The sequence below is a fragment of the Gymnoscopelus microlampas genome (genome assembly GCF_963454915.1).
Source record: "Gymnoscopelus microlampas genome assembly, chromosome: 2".
Taxonomy (NCBI): domain Eukaryota; kingdom Metazoa; phylum Chordata; class Actinopteri; order Myctophiformes; family Myctophidae; genus Gymnoscopelus; species Gymnoscopelus microlampas.
Window position 1 is genome coordinate 16,645,715 of NC_139939.1, and position 18,960 is coordinate 16,664,674.

The 18,960-nt window shown below is 44.2% G+C and overlaps 1 protein-coding gene across 4 annotated transcripts in view; it reads right to left on the reverse strand.

The window, feature by feature from the left end:
- Positions 1–18,960, reverse strand: part of fbxw7 (F-box and WD repeat domain containing 7) — a 265,796-nt gene that overhangs the window by 32,252 nt on the left and 214,584 nt on the right. For all 4 annotated transcript variants that reach the window (XM_084084724.1, XM_084084726.1, XM_084084725.1 and 1 more), the window contains 3 exons: positions 12,345–12,427; positions 8,474–8,603; positions 812–946 (listed from right to left, as the gene is read on the reverse strand). In XM_084084724.1, the coding sequence (XP_083940850.1) occupies positions 812–946; positions 8,474–8,603; positions 12,345–12,427 (348 nt within the window). The remainder of the gene's footprint in view (positions 1–811; positions 947–8,473; positions 8,604–12,344; positions 12,428–18,960) is intronic.

Here is an 18,960-nt window from a genome sequence, read left to right on the forward strand (position 1 = left end):
GATTGAAGATGCTACTTGGTTCTCTGGAGTGCTGCACAGCCCCGGGAGGGAAGGGAACAGGACAAAAGTTGATGCTAGGTTACATACAGGGACAGGCTCCTCCATAAAGTCGATTTTGTGTGCTTTTATGGAAAATAAAATCTTTGGTATTACCATGTGACCCTCACTGACGTCTAAGTCCTATGTTATGGCCAGCACATCACAATGGGTGAACACAAGGGATATGGTATCCTTGTGTTCCTATTTTGGCATCCCTGGCTGGTGTCCCCTAATTTTCAAAAAGTAACAAAAAATAGCAGCTATTTTTGCTGCTTGACGCACCACCGTAAGATGAAGAATAAAGTAGGGCTTAAAGGGATAATTCACCCCCCTGGTGTTTTTTCCTATCGATTACACACCCCATGGAGACTTGAATTCATGGAGATTTTTTGCGCCGATTTTTTTGTCGGCGGAAAGATGCTAATGTCTCCGGTCATCAAATTATTGTCTTAGGAATGTGACAAAAACATCTCCTTGAATTCTAGGCTTCATGAGGAGTGGAATTGATAGAAAATAAGCACCTTTTTGGGTGAACTATCCCGTAAAGCGGATAAACCCTCTCCTTTTAGTTCACATTACAGGTTATGTCAACCACAGGGACTCATACAGACTGGAGTTCATCATCATTTATGACACGTACAAACTGCCGCGGGGGGAAAAGAAAAAGAAAAGTGAAGGGTAGGGGGCAAGGAGCGAAGGTTGTCGTGACACGGAGCGCTCTCTTTTCGGGAACGCGTTGAGGTAACTCTGGAATTCTTCTGGAGGGCCTCACCTCTTTGGGCAGCAGGGAGATGAAGTCTCGCTGAAACTGCGGCTCGATCACCTGCATCATGTGCTTGACTTGCGTGGGCTCGCAGCTGTCGATCAGCTCGTCCAGCGCCAGCAGCTTCTCCGGCCCGCTCCAGCTCTGCAACCGAGAAGGGGGAAAGAGAAAAAAAATCACATGTAAGTTTCAGTATCAGTCAATTTTATTGTCACATCATACAATTACAGATGTGTGTGTGTGGGTGTGTGTGTGCGTGAGCTCTCAACATTGCAGTTACAGGAAGAGTTAGCATAGGGACGTGGTGGTGCCTAGCGGTCCAGGCGCGTACCACCTAGACTGGTAATCCAGTCTTACAGCAGCATGTCGCGGGTTCGACTCCCGATCCAGACGGCCTTTGCTGTGTGTCACCCCCCCCCATCTCTCTCCCCGTTTCCCATCTCTCTCCCCATTTGCTACTTTTCTACTTTTCTCTCAAATAAAGGCAGAAAAAGCCGCAAAAATATATATAAAAAAAAAAAGGGCAGTGGTTCTCAATTTAGGGTCCTTGACGGGGTTCCAGCGGACCGCAGCTATATGAGCGATAGTTAGGAACCAAATGGACCCTTATGGGTCTTGTAACTCTGAGAGTGTACAAATGGAACCAAATGGACCCGTAAGGGTCCATTTGGTTCCATTTGTACACTCTCAGAGTTATGGGGTTTGCGAACCGCTGGAATAGGGAAGAGAGAATAGAGAGTAGAGAGGAAAGGAGCACATACCACACAGAACAGGTCAAATAACAGGAAGGTATAGACACATGGCACATACAAAGTCCTAGATACAGTTAGTTACATAAGGTGCATGATTAAAACACCTGCAGTGACTACGCTTCTCTTTTGCCGGTGAAAAACATATCCTAGCATTATAAAAAAATAGCAGCAGGTACATCAAATCACAGTCTCACGTGCGTGGCTTTGGCTTAAGTGGCACTGCAACATGCCGTTTGGTGTCGCAAAGCCTGTTTTAGGGTTATCTGTATGCATACTGTGAGCAGAGTGCCTTTGAACAGCAGTGTGCGATTAATTCCCAACGTGCGGGAGGGCTTAGAGCGTAAACTATGTCTGTAAACGAGCTGATGTACTTGTGTGTTGAGTGCATAACACTCACACACACGCCCAAGTCATTTTGCCTGAAGGCACCTGCCCTTCTCTCTGGCAGCAAAACACATTAACGGGTCATTTACACATCAAGACCTGGCCCGCGTCGAAGCACGCCTTAACCCATTAAGACCTGAGGCCGATTCTACAAGATGTCTTCTAAATCCTAACAGTTTGCTGAAAAACCTACTGTATGTTGCTATACGAGTGGTTCTCAAACATGTCAAGGACCCCCAAAATGAAATGTTTTTGGCCGTGGACCCCCACAAAATATGTTGTTCCAGGGACCTCCAGAAGCAAAGATTTGAGTTAAAAATGTTCGCTTTAACAGAATATATATATTCAAAGATTTGCACACATTTTCATGTTTTTTCAAAAATAGCAGATCTACAAGCTCGTAGTGCGAATAGCCAAAGTGTAAAATAATGCGTTTTTTAGCTCAAATCAAAAGAATGACACAGATGCGTTCCCCGTCTTAATGGCTTAAAGCCCCATAGAAAGAAATTACTTGCTGGCTGGAATATTCACATTGGTGTTTTCAGGGCCCGGTAGGGGAGGGAACGGTGGACCATGGCCACGGTTTGTTTTGGAAGTGTGCTGAAATGCAACAGTGATTACAGGCTTAGTGGGGGGAATGGAAAATGTGGCACATGCGAGCCACCTGTAATTTGGCAGTTACGAGGCTCTTGCCAGAGGTGTTGGCTCTCCAGGTAATCAAGGGCTTTCAGAGAATTCCCTGCCGCAGGCTGTGTGGAGGACCAGCCAATAGCTAGCTAGCTACTTCCATGTACTCTTATGCTGTTATTTACATTGTTTATGCAGCCAGAGATTAGCACCTTGGTAAAAAACCTGAAACCCACCATCATAAAAAAAAGAGAATGCACAAGCTGACATTTTTAATTAGGAACATGACTTGTTTTTGTTAATGGTACTTAAGTACTTAACCATGTTGGCACTGGATTTTTTTTTTCTCAAAAACTTCCAAAAATCGTTTTTTTCAACATTTCTTTAGAAAATAGACAGAATATAAAATAAGTGGTTAAAAGAACCTGGACCTGGTAGTTTAGGAAACTAAACAATTTGCCTGCCAACGTAACGCTACATTATTCATTTCCACGTTCCTCCCCCTTGCATTCCTCTTATTTGGCCACTGCAATCAATGCATATGTTTTATTCAGACCAAGTCTCAACAGAATGGAGAGTAGAGGGGACCTTATCACCATGGACCGGGTGTAGAGAGGCTGCATTTAAACAAACGTCACATTAAGTCCAGTAGCTATGGTCTGTGGTATAGTCATCCCATCATAAACCCATCAGTCTAGGGTTGAGTTCTATAGCGGTGGCAGCTGATTGGATGATCCACCCCTTACTCTCTCAGTACTAATTGTTGGTACCAGCTCAGTGGTTAAGAGTTTCCGCCCTGAGAGTGGGAGGTCAGGGTTCAATCCCCGGTCGAGTCACACCAAAGACAATAAAAAATGGCAGCCAATGCGTGGCCCTGCTTGGCACTCAGCATCAAGGGTTGGATTGGTGCTAAGACTCACTAGCGTCATGTCCAGGGGGTGTGTTTGTGCATCAAACTGCCTCACACTACGGACACAGGAGATAGCCTCCTGACCTATGGGGTCACATTGTGGCTCCGGAACAATTGGTTCCCAAGGCTACTTACTAATTGCTGGCTTTGGACTGACGCTTTGGACGGACTGACACAACACTCCAACCAACAATATTTCTCCTGAATACTGAATTCTACCATTTTGCCATGACTTGTGACTGGCTGGTTGATCCTTTATAAGTCCGCCAAAAGCCTGGCTATTTTGGGCAAATTCTCCAAAAGTGAAGTAAAGATTTTTATTTAAAAACAAAACTTCAAACATAGTGAAAATAGCAGTGATCCACAAGATCACAAAGCATCGCATTGCTATGTTATATATACCAAAATATATGCAGCTTAAATATTAAATGCCTTTGGTGATCAAACCCCCAAACCAACCACTGGCCTAAACCAAAAGGGTTCCACTGATATTTTTGTGCCACTTTAAAGACATTTTCTTTTTAAGTCACATTTGATCAAACCTCAGACGACACCCGTTGAATGTCCTCGTCCTTAAAGGCAAAACATCAAACGCTGTTTTGTTTTTTTGCAGGCATGCATGGTTTAGAGCTGCTTTTCTGCTCACATGCTACGGGGCCTATAACAGGCTAAGACTGGACTAGGGGAATGTGCAGAATGCATCTTTCTGAATCGTACAAAAAGACCCATGGTAGTAGTGTCGGGCCTCCTCGGATAAATAACAATCCCTATGGCAACCCTTTATGTACGACATCAAAGGGAAGCTGGAAGGACAGATATGTTTTGAGATGGCGTGCCCTCTCTCATTGTCACACACACACATGGAAGGGAGCCCTTAGCCCAGTAGGAGGTGGGCTCTTCTTTGGCGGACACACAAATCCCCTTTGGGTTGGTTCTGGTACAATGGAACTGCAGCACTGAAGCACTACTTCTGCCCACACACTGGGCACGACATGAACCACCTTACTCAGTGGCTCTTAAAGTGGGGTCCGGGGGACATCCAAGGGTTCTTGTAAGGGTGCCAGCCAGGCCCCGCTCATTTCTTTAGAAAATAGACAGAATATAAAATAAGTGGTTAAAAGAACCTGGACCTGGTAGTTTAGGAAACTAAACAATTTGCCTGCCAACGTAACGCTACATTATTCATTTCCACGTTCCTCCCCCTTGCATTCCTCTTATTTGGCCACTGCAATCAATGCATATGTTTTATTCAGACCAAGTCTCAACAGAATGGAGAGTAGAGGGGACCTTATCACCATGGACCGGGTGTAGAGAGGCTGCATTTAAACAAACGTCACATTAAGTCCAGTAGCTATGGTCTGTGGTATAGTCATCCCATCATAAACCCATCAGTCTAGGGTTGAGTTCTATAGCGGTGGCAGCTGATTGGATGATCCACCCCTTACTCTCTCAGTACTAATTGTTGGTACCAGCTCAGTGGTTAAGAGTTTCCGCCCTGAGAGTGGGAGGTCAGGGTTCAATCCCCGGTCGAGTCACACCAAAGACAATAAAAAATGGCAGCCAATGCGTGGCCCTGCTTGGCACTCAGCATCAAGGGTTGGATTGGTGCTAAGACTCACTAGCGTCATGTCCAGGGGGTGTGTTTGTGCATCAAACTGCCTCACACTACGGACACAGGAGATAGCCTCCTGACCTATGGGGTCACATTGTGGCTCCGGAACAATTGGTTCCCAAGGCTACTTACTAATTGCTGGCTTTGGACTGACGCTTTGGACGGACTGACACAACACTCCAACCAACAATATTTCTCCTGAATACTGAATTCTACCATTTTGCCATGACTTGTGACTGGCTGGTTGATCCTTTATAAGTCCGCCAAAAGCCTGGCTATTTTGGGCAAATTCTCCAAAAGTGAAGTAAAGATTTTTATTTAAAAACAAAACTTCAAACATAGTGAAAATAGCAGTGATCCACAAGATCACAAAGCATCGCATTGCTATGTTATATATACCAAAATATATGCAGCTTAAATATTAAATGCCTTTGGTGATCAAACCCCCAAACCAACCACTGGCCTAAACCAAAAGGGTTCCACTGATATTTTTGTGCCACTTTAAAGACATTTTCTTTTTAAGTCACATTTGATCAAACCTCAGACGACACCCGTTGAATGTCCTCGTCCTTAAAGGCAAAACATCAAACGCTGTTTTGTTTTTTTGCAGGCATGCATGGTTTAGAGCTGCTTTTCTGCTCACATGCTACGGGGCCTATAACAGGCTAAGACTGGACTAGGGGAATGTGCAGAATGCATCTTTCTGAATCGTACAAAAAGGAAAAATAAGAACAACAAGGCAGCTGTGGCCGACGCGAGGTTGAAAACGAGGTCCCCGTCAGAATGCGTTGTCACTGTCAAGACCCATGGTAGTAGTGTCGGGCCTCCTCGGATAAATAACAATCCCTATGGCAACCCTTTATGTACGACATCAAAGGGAAGCTGGAAGGACAGATATGTTTTGAGATGGCGTGCCCTCTCTCATTGTCACACACACACATGGAAGGGAGCCCTTAGCCCAGTAGGAGGTGGGCTCTTCTTTGGCGGACACACAAATCCCCTTTGGGTTGGTTCTGGTACAATGGAACTGCAGCACTGAAGCACTACTTCTGCCCACACACTGGGCACGACATGAACCACCTTACTCAGTGGCTCTTAAAGTGGGGTCCGGGGGACATCCAAGGGTTCTTGTAAGGGTGCCAGCCAGGCCCCGCTCCCAGGTGAATGATTGATAGATAGGACAGGGGTCTTCAACGTTTTTCAGGCCAAGGACCCCCTAGCTGAGAGAGATGAAGCAGGGACCCCCACTATATTGTATTAAATTGTGTTAAGGATTAAACTTTTTTTTTTACTTGGTCTGCTCTTTTTCCCCTCTACACCTATACTGTACCTCTTTGCCAAAAATAGCAGATCTACAAGCTTGTAGATCGGCTATTTTCAAATAGCCTATGTATAAAATAGTGCTTAGTGGTTAACGTATGTTTTATAATATAATAATTTATATCTTGCAAAGTAACTAGTAACTAAAGTTTTCAAATAATTTTAGTAAGAGTAAAAGTACAATATTTCCCTCAGAGAAAAGTAAAAGTACTGAAAATTGGAAAAGAAAACTCAAAATTGTACTTAAGTACAGTACTTGAGTAAATGTACGTCGTTACTTTACACCACTGCCTCTTTGTCGCAAACTGCGTGGTCACTTGGCATCGACAAATCTAAAGAGCTTTAAAAAAGACAACATTTGACCTGGTCTCTCTGTGCCTCTACAAACCGTGCCTCTGATGCTAATCAACAGAAATACATTTCGCACGATCAGAAAAAGCCGATTCTTTCATCGTATCAAGAGATGTGAGGAAAAAGCTAAGCGGGCAAACAAGGGTCGAGAGCTAAACCACTTAAAACCAGCTGGGAGCAAACTACGTCTTGACATTTTCGTCACATTTAAGAAGCCATTATGTCGTGCACAAGGCTTTGTAGTCAAAGAGCAAAGCCATCATTTCTTCCCATTTATTTGCTCAAAGATTAAATTCAATTTATGATGGGCACAGATGCTCCAGACACAGAGCACGGAGTGCAACAAAATGTACCGCAGTGAGGGCCAAAGCAAATAAAAAAAAGCTGTTGTTTTTTCCTGTGTAGGATTAAAAGGATTTATGAACTTGTGAACCACGTGGAAACAGATGCAGATGTGTGACCCCACAGACTCGTCATAGAACTAACCCTAACCCTAACTCTAACCCTATTTTAATATAGAAGTGCCTTATTCAATGTAATAACATATGCAATTTAACCTGTAAGTATGGTATTATGCAAGTAGCTCATAGCCATTTTAGTACTTACTGAAAGTCCCAAATTATTAGATTGTGTAGTTGCACACTTGTAAGTACATTAACAATTAGGGAGAATGCAATACAATATGAACAGATGCACTGTAGTAAGGCCAAGGTCAAGTGTTAGAATAATCGTTAAGCCTTTTTTAAGCCTCTCTGTACAGTATGTAATGCTCTAACCAAGAGCTTCAATATCTCCAGTTTGGTATCCAGACACACAGCATAGTCCTCATCTAATACAACATAGAACAAAATCTATTGTCCGGTTTCACTTAAATCCTATATACTTTGTTGAGCAGTGTCCCCCTGGGCCCGTTACTTGGTCCCCTCCTTTCCCCCCCTCTAAACCAAATCTCTTCCCTGAAAACTGCCGAACTTTCTTGATGAATGTTTAGAACTATCGGTAATGCTTTACACAATTCACAGAGAGGGCAGGTCGTAGACCTGGCCGCTTGTTTCTCTCGCAAAACCTGGAAACACTGATTGGACATCGCTATGGCAATTACAATTTAGGCATTTAGCAGACACTCAGAACGACTTACAAGTGCGAGATCGGAATAAGCATTAAATGACGGCCAAATGATGACCAGCTACATTGAGGGGGTCCCACCTTATCTGCATGGAAAACGCAGCACCTGGTAGTAAAGTGAGTAGAGTTGAGGAGGTGCCATATGTTCCCTTCCAGTCAACAACTTAATTCATTGACCGGAGTCCCCCAGAGATTTATACTAGCACCTCCCTCCTTTTTTCCCTCTACACCAAATCTATTTGCCTGAAAATAGCCAATGTACAATTACAGTAAGATCGGCTTTTTTCACAGAATGTTCTCCCCAGAATAGGGATGCTAGGCTTAACAGGTAAGAACCATTTCCAATTCCACGCTACAGTGGCTATTATAATGTGACGGTGGGACCAAAACAACATGGCAGCAATTAACTCAGAGACTAAGTGAACATTGATTGGGTCGAACATCTGCTTTTCGATGAGCTGTCGCTTTACAGGACTCGGGAGACGTCCACGGGAGGAGGAGGAGGAGGAGGGGGAGGAGGAGGAGGAGGGGGGGAGGGGGGACACAGATTGAACAAAAAAAGGCTGAGGTTGAGGCTAAAAATAAGTCACCTGAAATGTTCGGAGCCATTCTTGGAGACCTGTGGGCGGCTGGATGGAGGTGATTCGTCTCCGCTGCTGGCCCTGACCGTGGCCGTTCCGGATGTGGCCGAATGTGGTGGGCGTGGCCGGACAGGGGACGCTGTGAGTGAGCAGAGGAAGAAGAAACACTGATGAATGTTAAACCCATTATAAGACCTGAGACCGATTTAGACCGGTTCTACAAAATGTCTTCTAAAACAGTTTTTTTTTTTTTTTTAAACTATGTTGCCGTCAGTGGTTCTCAAACTTTTTAACGTCAAGGACCACCAAAATCATATGTATTTGGCCGCGGACAAGCTCATAATACGCCGTGCATCTACGCGTTGTGAGCTTGTAGATTGGCTATTTTCTGCACGCATCATTGTAACGATATAAGTTAAAAAAAGCAGGCCTAAGCCTGATCCAGCCTCATACTGCACAGTATACCTGAAAAACAAACAAAATGGTGACTTGTGGGGTTACTGAAAAGGCCAATTCTAATTAGCTTATTTTGCATTAGAGATAAAGTGGACGTGTGAAGCTACTCTCTTGTCGTATTAGAAGTTCTTTGAAATTCCATCCATTTACTCAGCAGAATCACCATTAATCGCCCTAAAATAATTCCCAGAGCATGCCGGGCTGAATTGTAATCAGCTTAATTGGTTGTTTGCTTGTTGTTGACCTAGCAGTGAACCAGCACCAGTCCTGGACTGACCCGCTCAACACTGCTGCATGGCTTTGCCTTAATGTGGGCCGCAAGCCAGTTAATTCACATCACAGCAAGTCCAAGTTCATTTCATGCCAAATCACGTAAGGCCGGGCTAATGTCAACACAAACTTCAGAGTGTTAGTTTAAATCGGAGTGTGTAAAAATGCACCCTAACAGGACTGAGGATTAGCAATGCAGAAAGTGAATTTTGTGTTCCGGCTTGGATCAATGGAACTAACGCAGTATTCCTACTTATCGGCATCGCAATGAAAACTCTGTTTTCAAGCTTTGAGGATTCGCATATTTATTTTCATATCAATGTTATATCATTAAAATCATAGTGTTTTGCCAATACTTGGGGGGCCACTTCCAAAACCCTCGCGGCCCACAGGCTGAGAATCCCTATAGAGAAAGACTGCTCCAATGAGAACTGTTGTTATTTGGGGTGAAGATTCTGCCAGTCGCAGCCACAACCAAACAAGGGACATGATGACGTATATGGCACATATCCTACTAGTCTACCATGTCAGTCTGTCCTCATCCACCTTTCCCTTCAGTAGGTTGACCAACAGATCTCAAATTGCACATGAGGCAGTGACCGACCGTTGGCATATGCAAGGCGTGAGGAAGCCATTTTTTTTTGGGTCTATGGGATATGTAGTCGCTGTCGCCGCAGGCTATGGGATATATAGTGACGTTCCCATCGCCCGGACGGACGGCGGGTTGGAAATGTGGTTGTGGACTAGTGATATACACACTATTAGATGATATGGCCTTTTTTTTTTATTGCGTTTCAAATTGGACAGCATTCTATGAACAGCAAGAAGACAAACGACTTTGAATACATCAAACTATGAGTGTAGCTTTACATGCATGGATGTACGCTCCAATGTACGCTATATACGCCGTGTCTCCATCATTGATACACACTCCATGGATGTATATACTCCTATGCATCCAAATGGAAATCCATAAATAACCAACATATTCTCCTTCAAGGTGTTCTCTTCTTCAAGGCCAGCTTTTTTTTCCTCCACCCTTTCCTCTAGAGACTTCAAAGTGCACACAGCACAGCACACACACACACACACACACACAGTTCCAAAGATTTACGTTCAATTTCAGCCTGGCATCCTCGTAACATTGGGGGGGGGGGGGACCTTGGGGGCACTGCGGGACTTCAAAGAGGGCACAGTCGTGTGCCCTTGTATAATGTACAAGGGGTAGGGTGTGTGTGTGTGTGTGGGGGGGGGGGGGGGGGGGGGCTTTTTGTATGCCACTGTCGAACGACGAAATATTAACCCTTTAAGACCGGGAACGCATCCGTGTGTCACTTTGTGATTTCTTTGGGCTATTCAAAAATAGCAGATCTACAAGCTCATAGCACGGCAGCACGGAGTGCCGCGCTAGGAGCTTGTATATCTGCTATTTTTGTGAACGCAGTGGAAGGAGTGGAGCTTACTATGAAACCGTGCTCGGGTTGTGTGTCTGTCTGTCTGTCTGTGTGCAGTATTGTGTGCACTGCCTGTGTCACTACAGTGTGGCTGAAATCCGCCTGCCCCTGGGTGACTAATTACACTCCTCTGAGAGAAATGTAGCGGCTACAGTAAAAAAAAACACATCTAAAAGCATCTACACGAGTTCATCTATTGGGATATCTAAGAATTCCATGTCATTTGTGCATATTTCAGGCCGGGTGGCAAGTTGAAAACGCCTTAGTTTGAGGACAGTTTGAGATTTCTTCTTGCAAGCTATCTACAGTATGCTGTAACATGGGATTCCAAATGACTAATTTGCACTTTTAAGAAAAACAGAGCCAGATACAGTCAAATAAATATGATTTTTTTTGGGGGGGGGCAATAACTACTACAATGGTGTGTTTTTAGCCTTATTTTGTACAACCCACTTCTCTACAATTGCTCATTCCTTTCTATTCTTCTTATTGTTATTTTCAAGCTGCGTTCGCTTCCCGCGTTCGCGCGTCTTACTTGTTGAATAGCAAAGTTTAAATTTGGCCTAAGTGGCTAATGAGACTAACTGATGTAAAAAAAAAACGAACAAATTATGAAAACAAAAAGCGTGCTTTCACGATAAATCGATGAATCGAAAAAGTAATCAATAGAACAACAGGCTTAGAAAATAATGGCTAATTGCAGCTCTGGTGGGGGGGGGGGGGTGATGGGGTAGAGTTGGGCGAAACAATGCGCTGGGTCTAAACCTCAGCACTTCTCATTCTGCCCGGCGACAGGAGAGTATAGCGGCAAGGGGCCGGGGGTCTGTTGCATAATGGATTCATTTTTAATGGGATAGGAAGCTGCGACTGGGACCAATTACATGGCGGCATTTGCCAGTAAAGTGGCCGCCACGCTCGCTGAAAATCTCTGGGAAAAGGCAACAACGGCCGTGCGTGTGTGTTTGTGTGTGCGTGTGTGTGTGCAAACACACCTTAAACATGAGTGTGTGTTTTAATTTTTATCTGACAAGATGGCAGATATGGTTATCTCTGTTCATATCTCTCGCTCTTCCATTTCAGCTTGGGCTTATCTAGATGTGTGATATGCACTTCAAAACCAGGAGATAAGTGTCATGAAAAGGTTAGTTTCAATTACGCTCCATTTCTGGATGTAGAGGCTCTTAATGGGGGTAGAACTAATGACATTACATTAGGCATGTAATGGTCAATACATCCAGTTTATCCAGAATGTATTTTAATGAACAACATGAACAAATACCTGTGTTATTCAGAGGTCTAATTTCACTGAATAAAGACATAGAAAAGTAAGTATGCTTTAAAATCAGGGAAGTTATAGAGAAGACTTAATATTGGGGCATGTCTGATATCAACTGGTTCATAGAACGCATGATATCACATTGCCTTGCAACGAATTTCAATTACTCCTTCATTTGTGTGTCTAGAGGTATAATTCATTAACTGGGGTTGACTAGGTCCGCTAACATTTCCCTATAAACCAAATAGCGTAAACTGAACTTCATTTTATTCAACCATTTAAGCCCTATACCATCAAACATTGTCGATTGATAACGTCACAAAGCGCTAAAGATCCGGTGCGCATCGGCTGCATAATTACCGATACGAATGTCGTCAAGACAAAAGGTCATAATAATGGTCAATATACTCTAAACAACTCTTACCTTGGATACTCCGAGCCTTTACAGGGCTTTTTTCCTGAAGGGAAAGATCGAACCTCGGGGCCATGGTCTAACTTTCTCTTCATCTGCAATTCAAAGAGAGGAGAGAGAGAGAGAGAGAGAGGGGGATGGAGAAATAGAGGGAGAAGAGAACAAACAAGAAGAAAACAAGTTAGAAAAGCCGTCAGAGAGCCAGACACTGGAGAAGGTCACATTTACAATCAACACAGACAGACACTCTCTCCCCCTCAGACATTCATTTAATCGCATCCTTCCGAAAAGTAAATAACAGCATCACCGAAACCACGACTATAATTCATCATTTGCGATGCACCCTCTCTTTCTAAATGTCTTCTCATCTAAAAAAAAAAAACTGAGAGATGACATGAGTCATCTCCCTCTATACTTTGACACACAGGAACTCTCCAGACGCAGCGGAAAGACAACCACCAACCGGCTGGAGACGAAGCGCCGGCGGGGACGGAACTTTTATCAAAGCGAGAAACCCACCGAAGCGAGACGACGACGTCCTCCGGCAGACATTTTAATTCCATGTCACAAAAAATCCCGACTTTTTTACACTCCGCCTCGTGTCAACAGGTGTGACGTAAACGTGTCATTACCCCCGGGCGGCGCACAGACGTCACGTTTCATCGCGTTCCAGCTGATAATTAAAAAGCCATGAGGCTTCTGTCATCAGTGCACATATTGGGACTCGGAGAGGCGCCAGGTTATGCTATACTCCGTCATACGACGACCGTGAGCTTGTAGATTTGCTATTTTCAGGGAGATGTCTGGTTTTCAGCCACAGATGGCTTTCAGAGTAATTATCCTTGGACCCTGGGACAGTTGACAGACACGGAGTCAGTCAACACACAGGACCCCACCCATGACTCACAAGGACTAAACGCATGTAAACATGGTCATATGTGTGCGCTCGTGACATGTGAGAACGAACAGCCGATGACGTGCCACTATCTGATGAAAAAAGCTCCATCTTTTAGATGAGTTAACCCATTAAGACCTGAGGCCGATTCTACGAATGTCTTCTACTACAGTATTCTGAAAAAAACGTATGTTTCTATATCAGTGGTGCTCAAACTTTTTCATGTCAAAGACCCCCAAAATTATATTTATTTGGCCGCCGACCCCCATCTCAAAATATGTTGTTCCAGGGACCCCCAGAAGCAAAGATTTGAGTTACAAATGTTTGCTTTAAAACAATATATATTCAAAGATTTGCACACATTTTCATAATTTTCCAAAAATAGAAGATCTACAAGCTCGTAGCGAGGCACTCGGTGCCGCGCTACGAGCTTGTAGATCTGCTATTTTTGAATAGCCAAAGTGTAAAATAATGCTTTTTTAGCTCAAATCAAAAAGTGACACAGATGTGTTCCAGGTCTTAATGTCTCGGTTAACACCTGCTATGTGGGTTTGGAAGCCTGGACGACGTAATATAACGAGCACAGCAGGAAGTTGGTCGGAACTTCTGCTGGAACTTTAGAAGTCGATTCTCATTACACGTTTCCAAAGTTTTATTCAAATACAAAATCGAAAGCGACCATTTTTAGTGTACTTAGATCTCGCATAAGAAAAGCTTCTGTTCTAAGGAGGTATTTTCATGCACGCACACACAGACACACACACACACACACACACACACACACACACACACACACACACACACACACACACACACACACACACACACACACACACACACACACACACACACACACACACACACACACACACACACACACGCGCACACACGCACACACGCACACACGCACACACAGCCCCTCGTCCTTTGTAGACTCACAACAAGTCAGTCTTTAAACGTTCTGCTCAACTACAGACCGAGGACAATCTCCCAGCTTCTGTTTTATGTGAAAACTGGGTGGGAAACGACTTGTTTTAAAATACACCTGCATTGCAGAACCAAGCCACGGTGTTTAGAGCAGTCCTTCACGTGGTGGGCGGCGACAGGATTGCTTTCCAAAAGCCGTAGGCGGCGTACAGTAGGTTTATTAAGCAGCTGTTCTATAGCAACTGCCTCGGATTTAGAAGTCCTCAGGCAACTCCGAGGCGGAAGATCTACGATCGTCAGGTAACCTGAGATAACATCATTCATCACGAAAACACTATTTCTAATGTGAGCCAAGGCTCTGTGTTGATGCTAGTCACAAGTTCTTATTAATCATTTTCATTGGTTAAATATTGGCTATTCAAAAATAGCAGATTTACAAGCTCATAGCGCGGCACCGAGTGCCGCGCTATGAGCTAATAGATCTGCTATTTTTGAGAAATCATGAAAATGTGTGAAAAATCTTTGAATATATATATTCTAACTCAAATCTTTGCTTCTGGGGGGTCCCTGGAACAAAATATTTTTAGATGGGGGTCCGCAGCCAAATACATATACATTTTGGGGGAAAAGTTTGAGAACCAAACCTGGTGTCCCTATTTTGGGCATGTCATTATAGGCGAAAATGTAAAAAGAAAAAAGATAATTGTAATTCAAAAACAGCACAAATAGCATATCTACAAGTGTTGTGAGCTTGCAGATGTTATTTTTGCTACTTTTGCACGACACTGTCATACGACAAAGTATAAAATAGGGAATTCACTTATGGGAGAAAAAAAACCCATTGAATATGGAGATACAAGGTTTCTGCCCGATTGCAACGTTTTGAAAATGCCAATCTGTTGTATGATTATGCAACCTTGATGGTTGGATGTAAGGTACCTTTCAGTAAGGTACCTTTCAGTACAGCGTCAATGTGTCTAGGTCAGACAGACATCCCTGTCTCTCAACACATCATTTGATCTCTTGCTGCAACAAGCACTCATTTCAGAGCAAACATTGATCAAATTCTATATTGAATTATGAAGTAATTCAGAAAGGAAATCGTTTAATGGCCTTCCTGATTAGAAGCGGTGCTGTAAGTTCAAAGTCAAGAGCCTGCCCGTCTCAAGGGAAAAATGCTGCATTGGGTAGAAATGAGCAGATGAGCCAACAATGCATAACAAACACGACACCCTAACAGTATAGAGAGGCGACGCATTGTTTAGAACTTATTAGTTCAAACTTTTATGATGCTGTTTCCCCATTAGAGGTCTATTCCTGCAGAACAGCCTGTTAAAAGGTTTTTTTTTTTTTTGTGGAGAGGTTACTTAGGGACCAGCTTACTGAAATCCACGCTGGTGTGCAGTTAATTATGCGCTTTGTCAAAATTGTCCTGCAGCCGTTTCTGCTACCATTGCAAGCCTGTCCCCACCTGCAGTGTGGCATAAGACCATGGTTGCCAGATCTGCTTGTTATAAGTTCCCCGCAAGATTTTATTTGAAAATAGCCGATCTACAAGCTCACAACGCGTCGCATCGCGACGCGTTGTGAGCTTGTAGATCTGCTATTTTCAAATAGCTGATGTATATGTTGAAGTGCTGGCCCATAGTCGCTTCTTTTGGGCTGGTTTTCCTAGACCTGGTTGCTTGTTTCTCTCACAGAATCTGGCAACACTGCATAAGACAACACTCAGGGGTCATTTATAGTTTGCTGTTCCCTGGTGTCGTCGTGTAGCGGAATTAGCAGGTCTACAAGCTCAAAACGCGTCGCGCCGTGAGCTTGTAGATCTGCTATCTTCCGCAAGTATACATGAGGCAACAATGGGAAGTCCCACTATTGCACTGTTCACTTGCACTGAGCTCAAATCACTCTTGTTAAAAAAAAACATGTCTGGAAGCCACAATGTGCTTTGGAAGGATTTGTGTAGTTCCTGAGTCGTGTGCTCTCTGGAAGGGAAGTAGTACTGTCTGGGTGAAAACGTTTTGAAGCTTCCCTTCTTGTCTGCTCATTGTTTTGGGTAGATGAACATGTCTCCTCCACATGAAGGCTGCTTCTTTTTTCCTTAGTTGTTGTGTTTGTACAGTCAGTACACCCCTCCCGTCTCCATTCATGTTTTTTTTCCTCCGTTTGACAACACGGCGCGTTCCCCGAATAGCATGGTACTAGTAAACACTCACAAAGAGGCCAGAGGGGCCGAAAAACGTTTGTTCGTCTGACTGCTGGTATGCATTAAAGTAAACATTGAAACTTATTTTGTGGGTGTTCTTTTTTTTCTGTGTATTCTGCATGTTCTGAAATAGCAGACGGTGTGGTTGAGGAGATAGGAAACCCAAGGACGAGTTGAGAATGTGAAATATTTTGTTTTGTTTTTTTCTTTGACGACGGAGCCACCGAAATGATAACCACAGTGACGGGGGCGCCAGCTGCACCCATAGGTTCTGTGAGAAGAACAATAAAAAAAAACACCCTCGCTGGAAATTCCACTCGGATAGAAGGGAAGGACAAGAGGAAAAAAGGAAAAAAAATCAATTCAACCCCATCAACTCACTGTCTGACTGAATAGCAAGGCCTGACATGACAGATAGACGTGTGTGTGTGTGCGTGTGCGTGCGTGCGTGCATTAAGAGCACACAACCCTTTCAAGGGTGATATATACTCAGTTGTGTGCGCCAGTGTCGCGCACCCAAAAAAATGCCGATCTACAAGCTCACGACGCGTTGCGCTGCACCACGTCGCAAGCTTGTCTGTCGGCTATTTACGCCGCGCGGCACGGCGCGGAAACCAAGCATAAGTCAGCCACTGTGACACTCCCCCTATCAGAGACTTATGGTTGTGGAATTATTTCCCCAGGTCACTGGAGTGTGACTAAAGGGACTGGGCGAGCGACCTCGGGGGAAATAAATGAAGCGGTGACTGCCATGAAAAGAGCTGCGTTGGTACTGATTAAGGACCACATGTGTGTGTGTGTGTGGGGGGAGAGAGGGGCTCAGAGCAGGCTGCCACCACGGTGTCAGATCAAGGCAGCAGTCGGAGGCTCAGAGCCTAAGAGCAGTGGTGGAAAAAGTACTCAAATGTTTTACTTAAGTAAAAGTATCGATACTGCAATGTAGAAGTGCTCTGTTACAAGTGAAAGTCCGGAATTCAAAATGCACTCAAATGGCCGAAATGTAAATAGGCCTGAAGTGGTTAACGTATGTTTTGTAATAATAATCAAAATCTACAAAGTAATTAGTGACTAAAGTTTTCAAATAATTGTAGTGGAGTAAAAGTACAACATTTGCCTCTGTGATGTCATGGAGTAGAAGTAAAAGTATTGGAAATTGGAAATACTCAAGTAAAGTACTAATACCTAAAAAGTAAATGTACTTAGTTACTTTCCACCACTGCCTAAGAGCACGTCGGCCCGTGAGGGGGGAACGGTACGCGAACAAGTCGTCTTCCTCAGAAACGAGACGCTCGTGGGATCCGCGCGGTACAAAGGTTTTTTTTTTCCTTCTCTCTAGGCAGAATAGAATCTATATTCCATCAAGTCTTAAATGTAAAAAAATATGCAGCTGTGAGAGTTCCATTGATTACGGGAGTGGACGGGCTTATAGGATTCCCCCTGCTTCTGCCGAGGTCCCATTCAACCCACCTAACTCCCTTGTTCTCCAAGGAGTGATCTCACTGCGTTGGCAGTTCAATAGGCAAGGAGTGCTGGGATGTGTGTGTGTGTGTGTGTGTGTGTGAACGTACCGGGCGTGTGTGTGAGTGAGTGCGCGCGCGCACGCACGCTCAAGCTTGTGTTTGAAAGGAAAAAAAGAAGAAACTGAGCGAAGGGGGAGAGTATGGGGTATTGGTTGTAAGTGTGCGGTGTGTGAATGTGTGCGTGCATGTGCTTGCATGTGTACGTGCGTGCGGTTGTGTGTGTGTGTGTGTGTGTGTGTGTGTGTGTAAGAGAGGGGGCGGAGTGGAAACCTCCAGCTCTAAGTGAAGGCGTTGAGAAGCGGAGTGTGTGGACAGCCTCCTGTGTTTAAAGCCTGGGAAAAGGTAACCAGAGACGAGCAGAGAGAATGTTATGTTTGGAAAGCGCTTCTAATCAGACTTTCTTGGTGTGGCGTCTATGCTAGCTCCTCCGGCTTCCGTCTGCCTGGGCCAAGACACGGCCAGAGGACAGAAGAGCACAGATGGGTGCAGAGAGAGAGAGAGAGAGAGAGAGTAAAGAACATGAGAAAAATTAATAAACCATGCAATCTGGGAATTCTAGCTGCTCTGCCGGTTGCATAGCACATGCTGTACAACACACAGATCTACTGTGTTCAACGTCCAAGCGTTTGAGTGGACCGTGCGTCATCCCAGCTCCCCTGTGTCTCTTCACCGTATTATCTAATAAAGCACAAGTGCCGAATAATTCGTTTTTTTTTTTAAAAGAGACCGCAATCACTCCCTGATGTAATAACACCTCAATTCATTGAAATGTCATCCACGTCCCTTAAAAACTAGCCTCTCTGAATGTTTCTCACTGAGTGAGGAGTGGGCCAGAGTGGCTGGAGACAGATATCCGGATCATGTGCGGAAAAGGAAGCGCCAATAGGGAGACACACCTTTCAGAAATTAAATCTGTTAACAGGATTATAATTTGCCTCTGGGAGAAACAAACCACTGGTGCTCAGGCTTTGCCCCATGAGACAGATAGCAGCAGAGAGATTGCCAGTGAACACTATAGCTGTAGGGGGGTGACTTCAAACCAAAGTGAGATGGTGCCGCTACTGTATGAGCACTATTTAA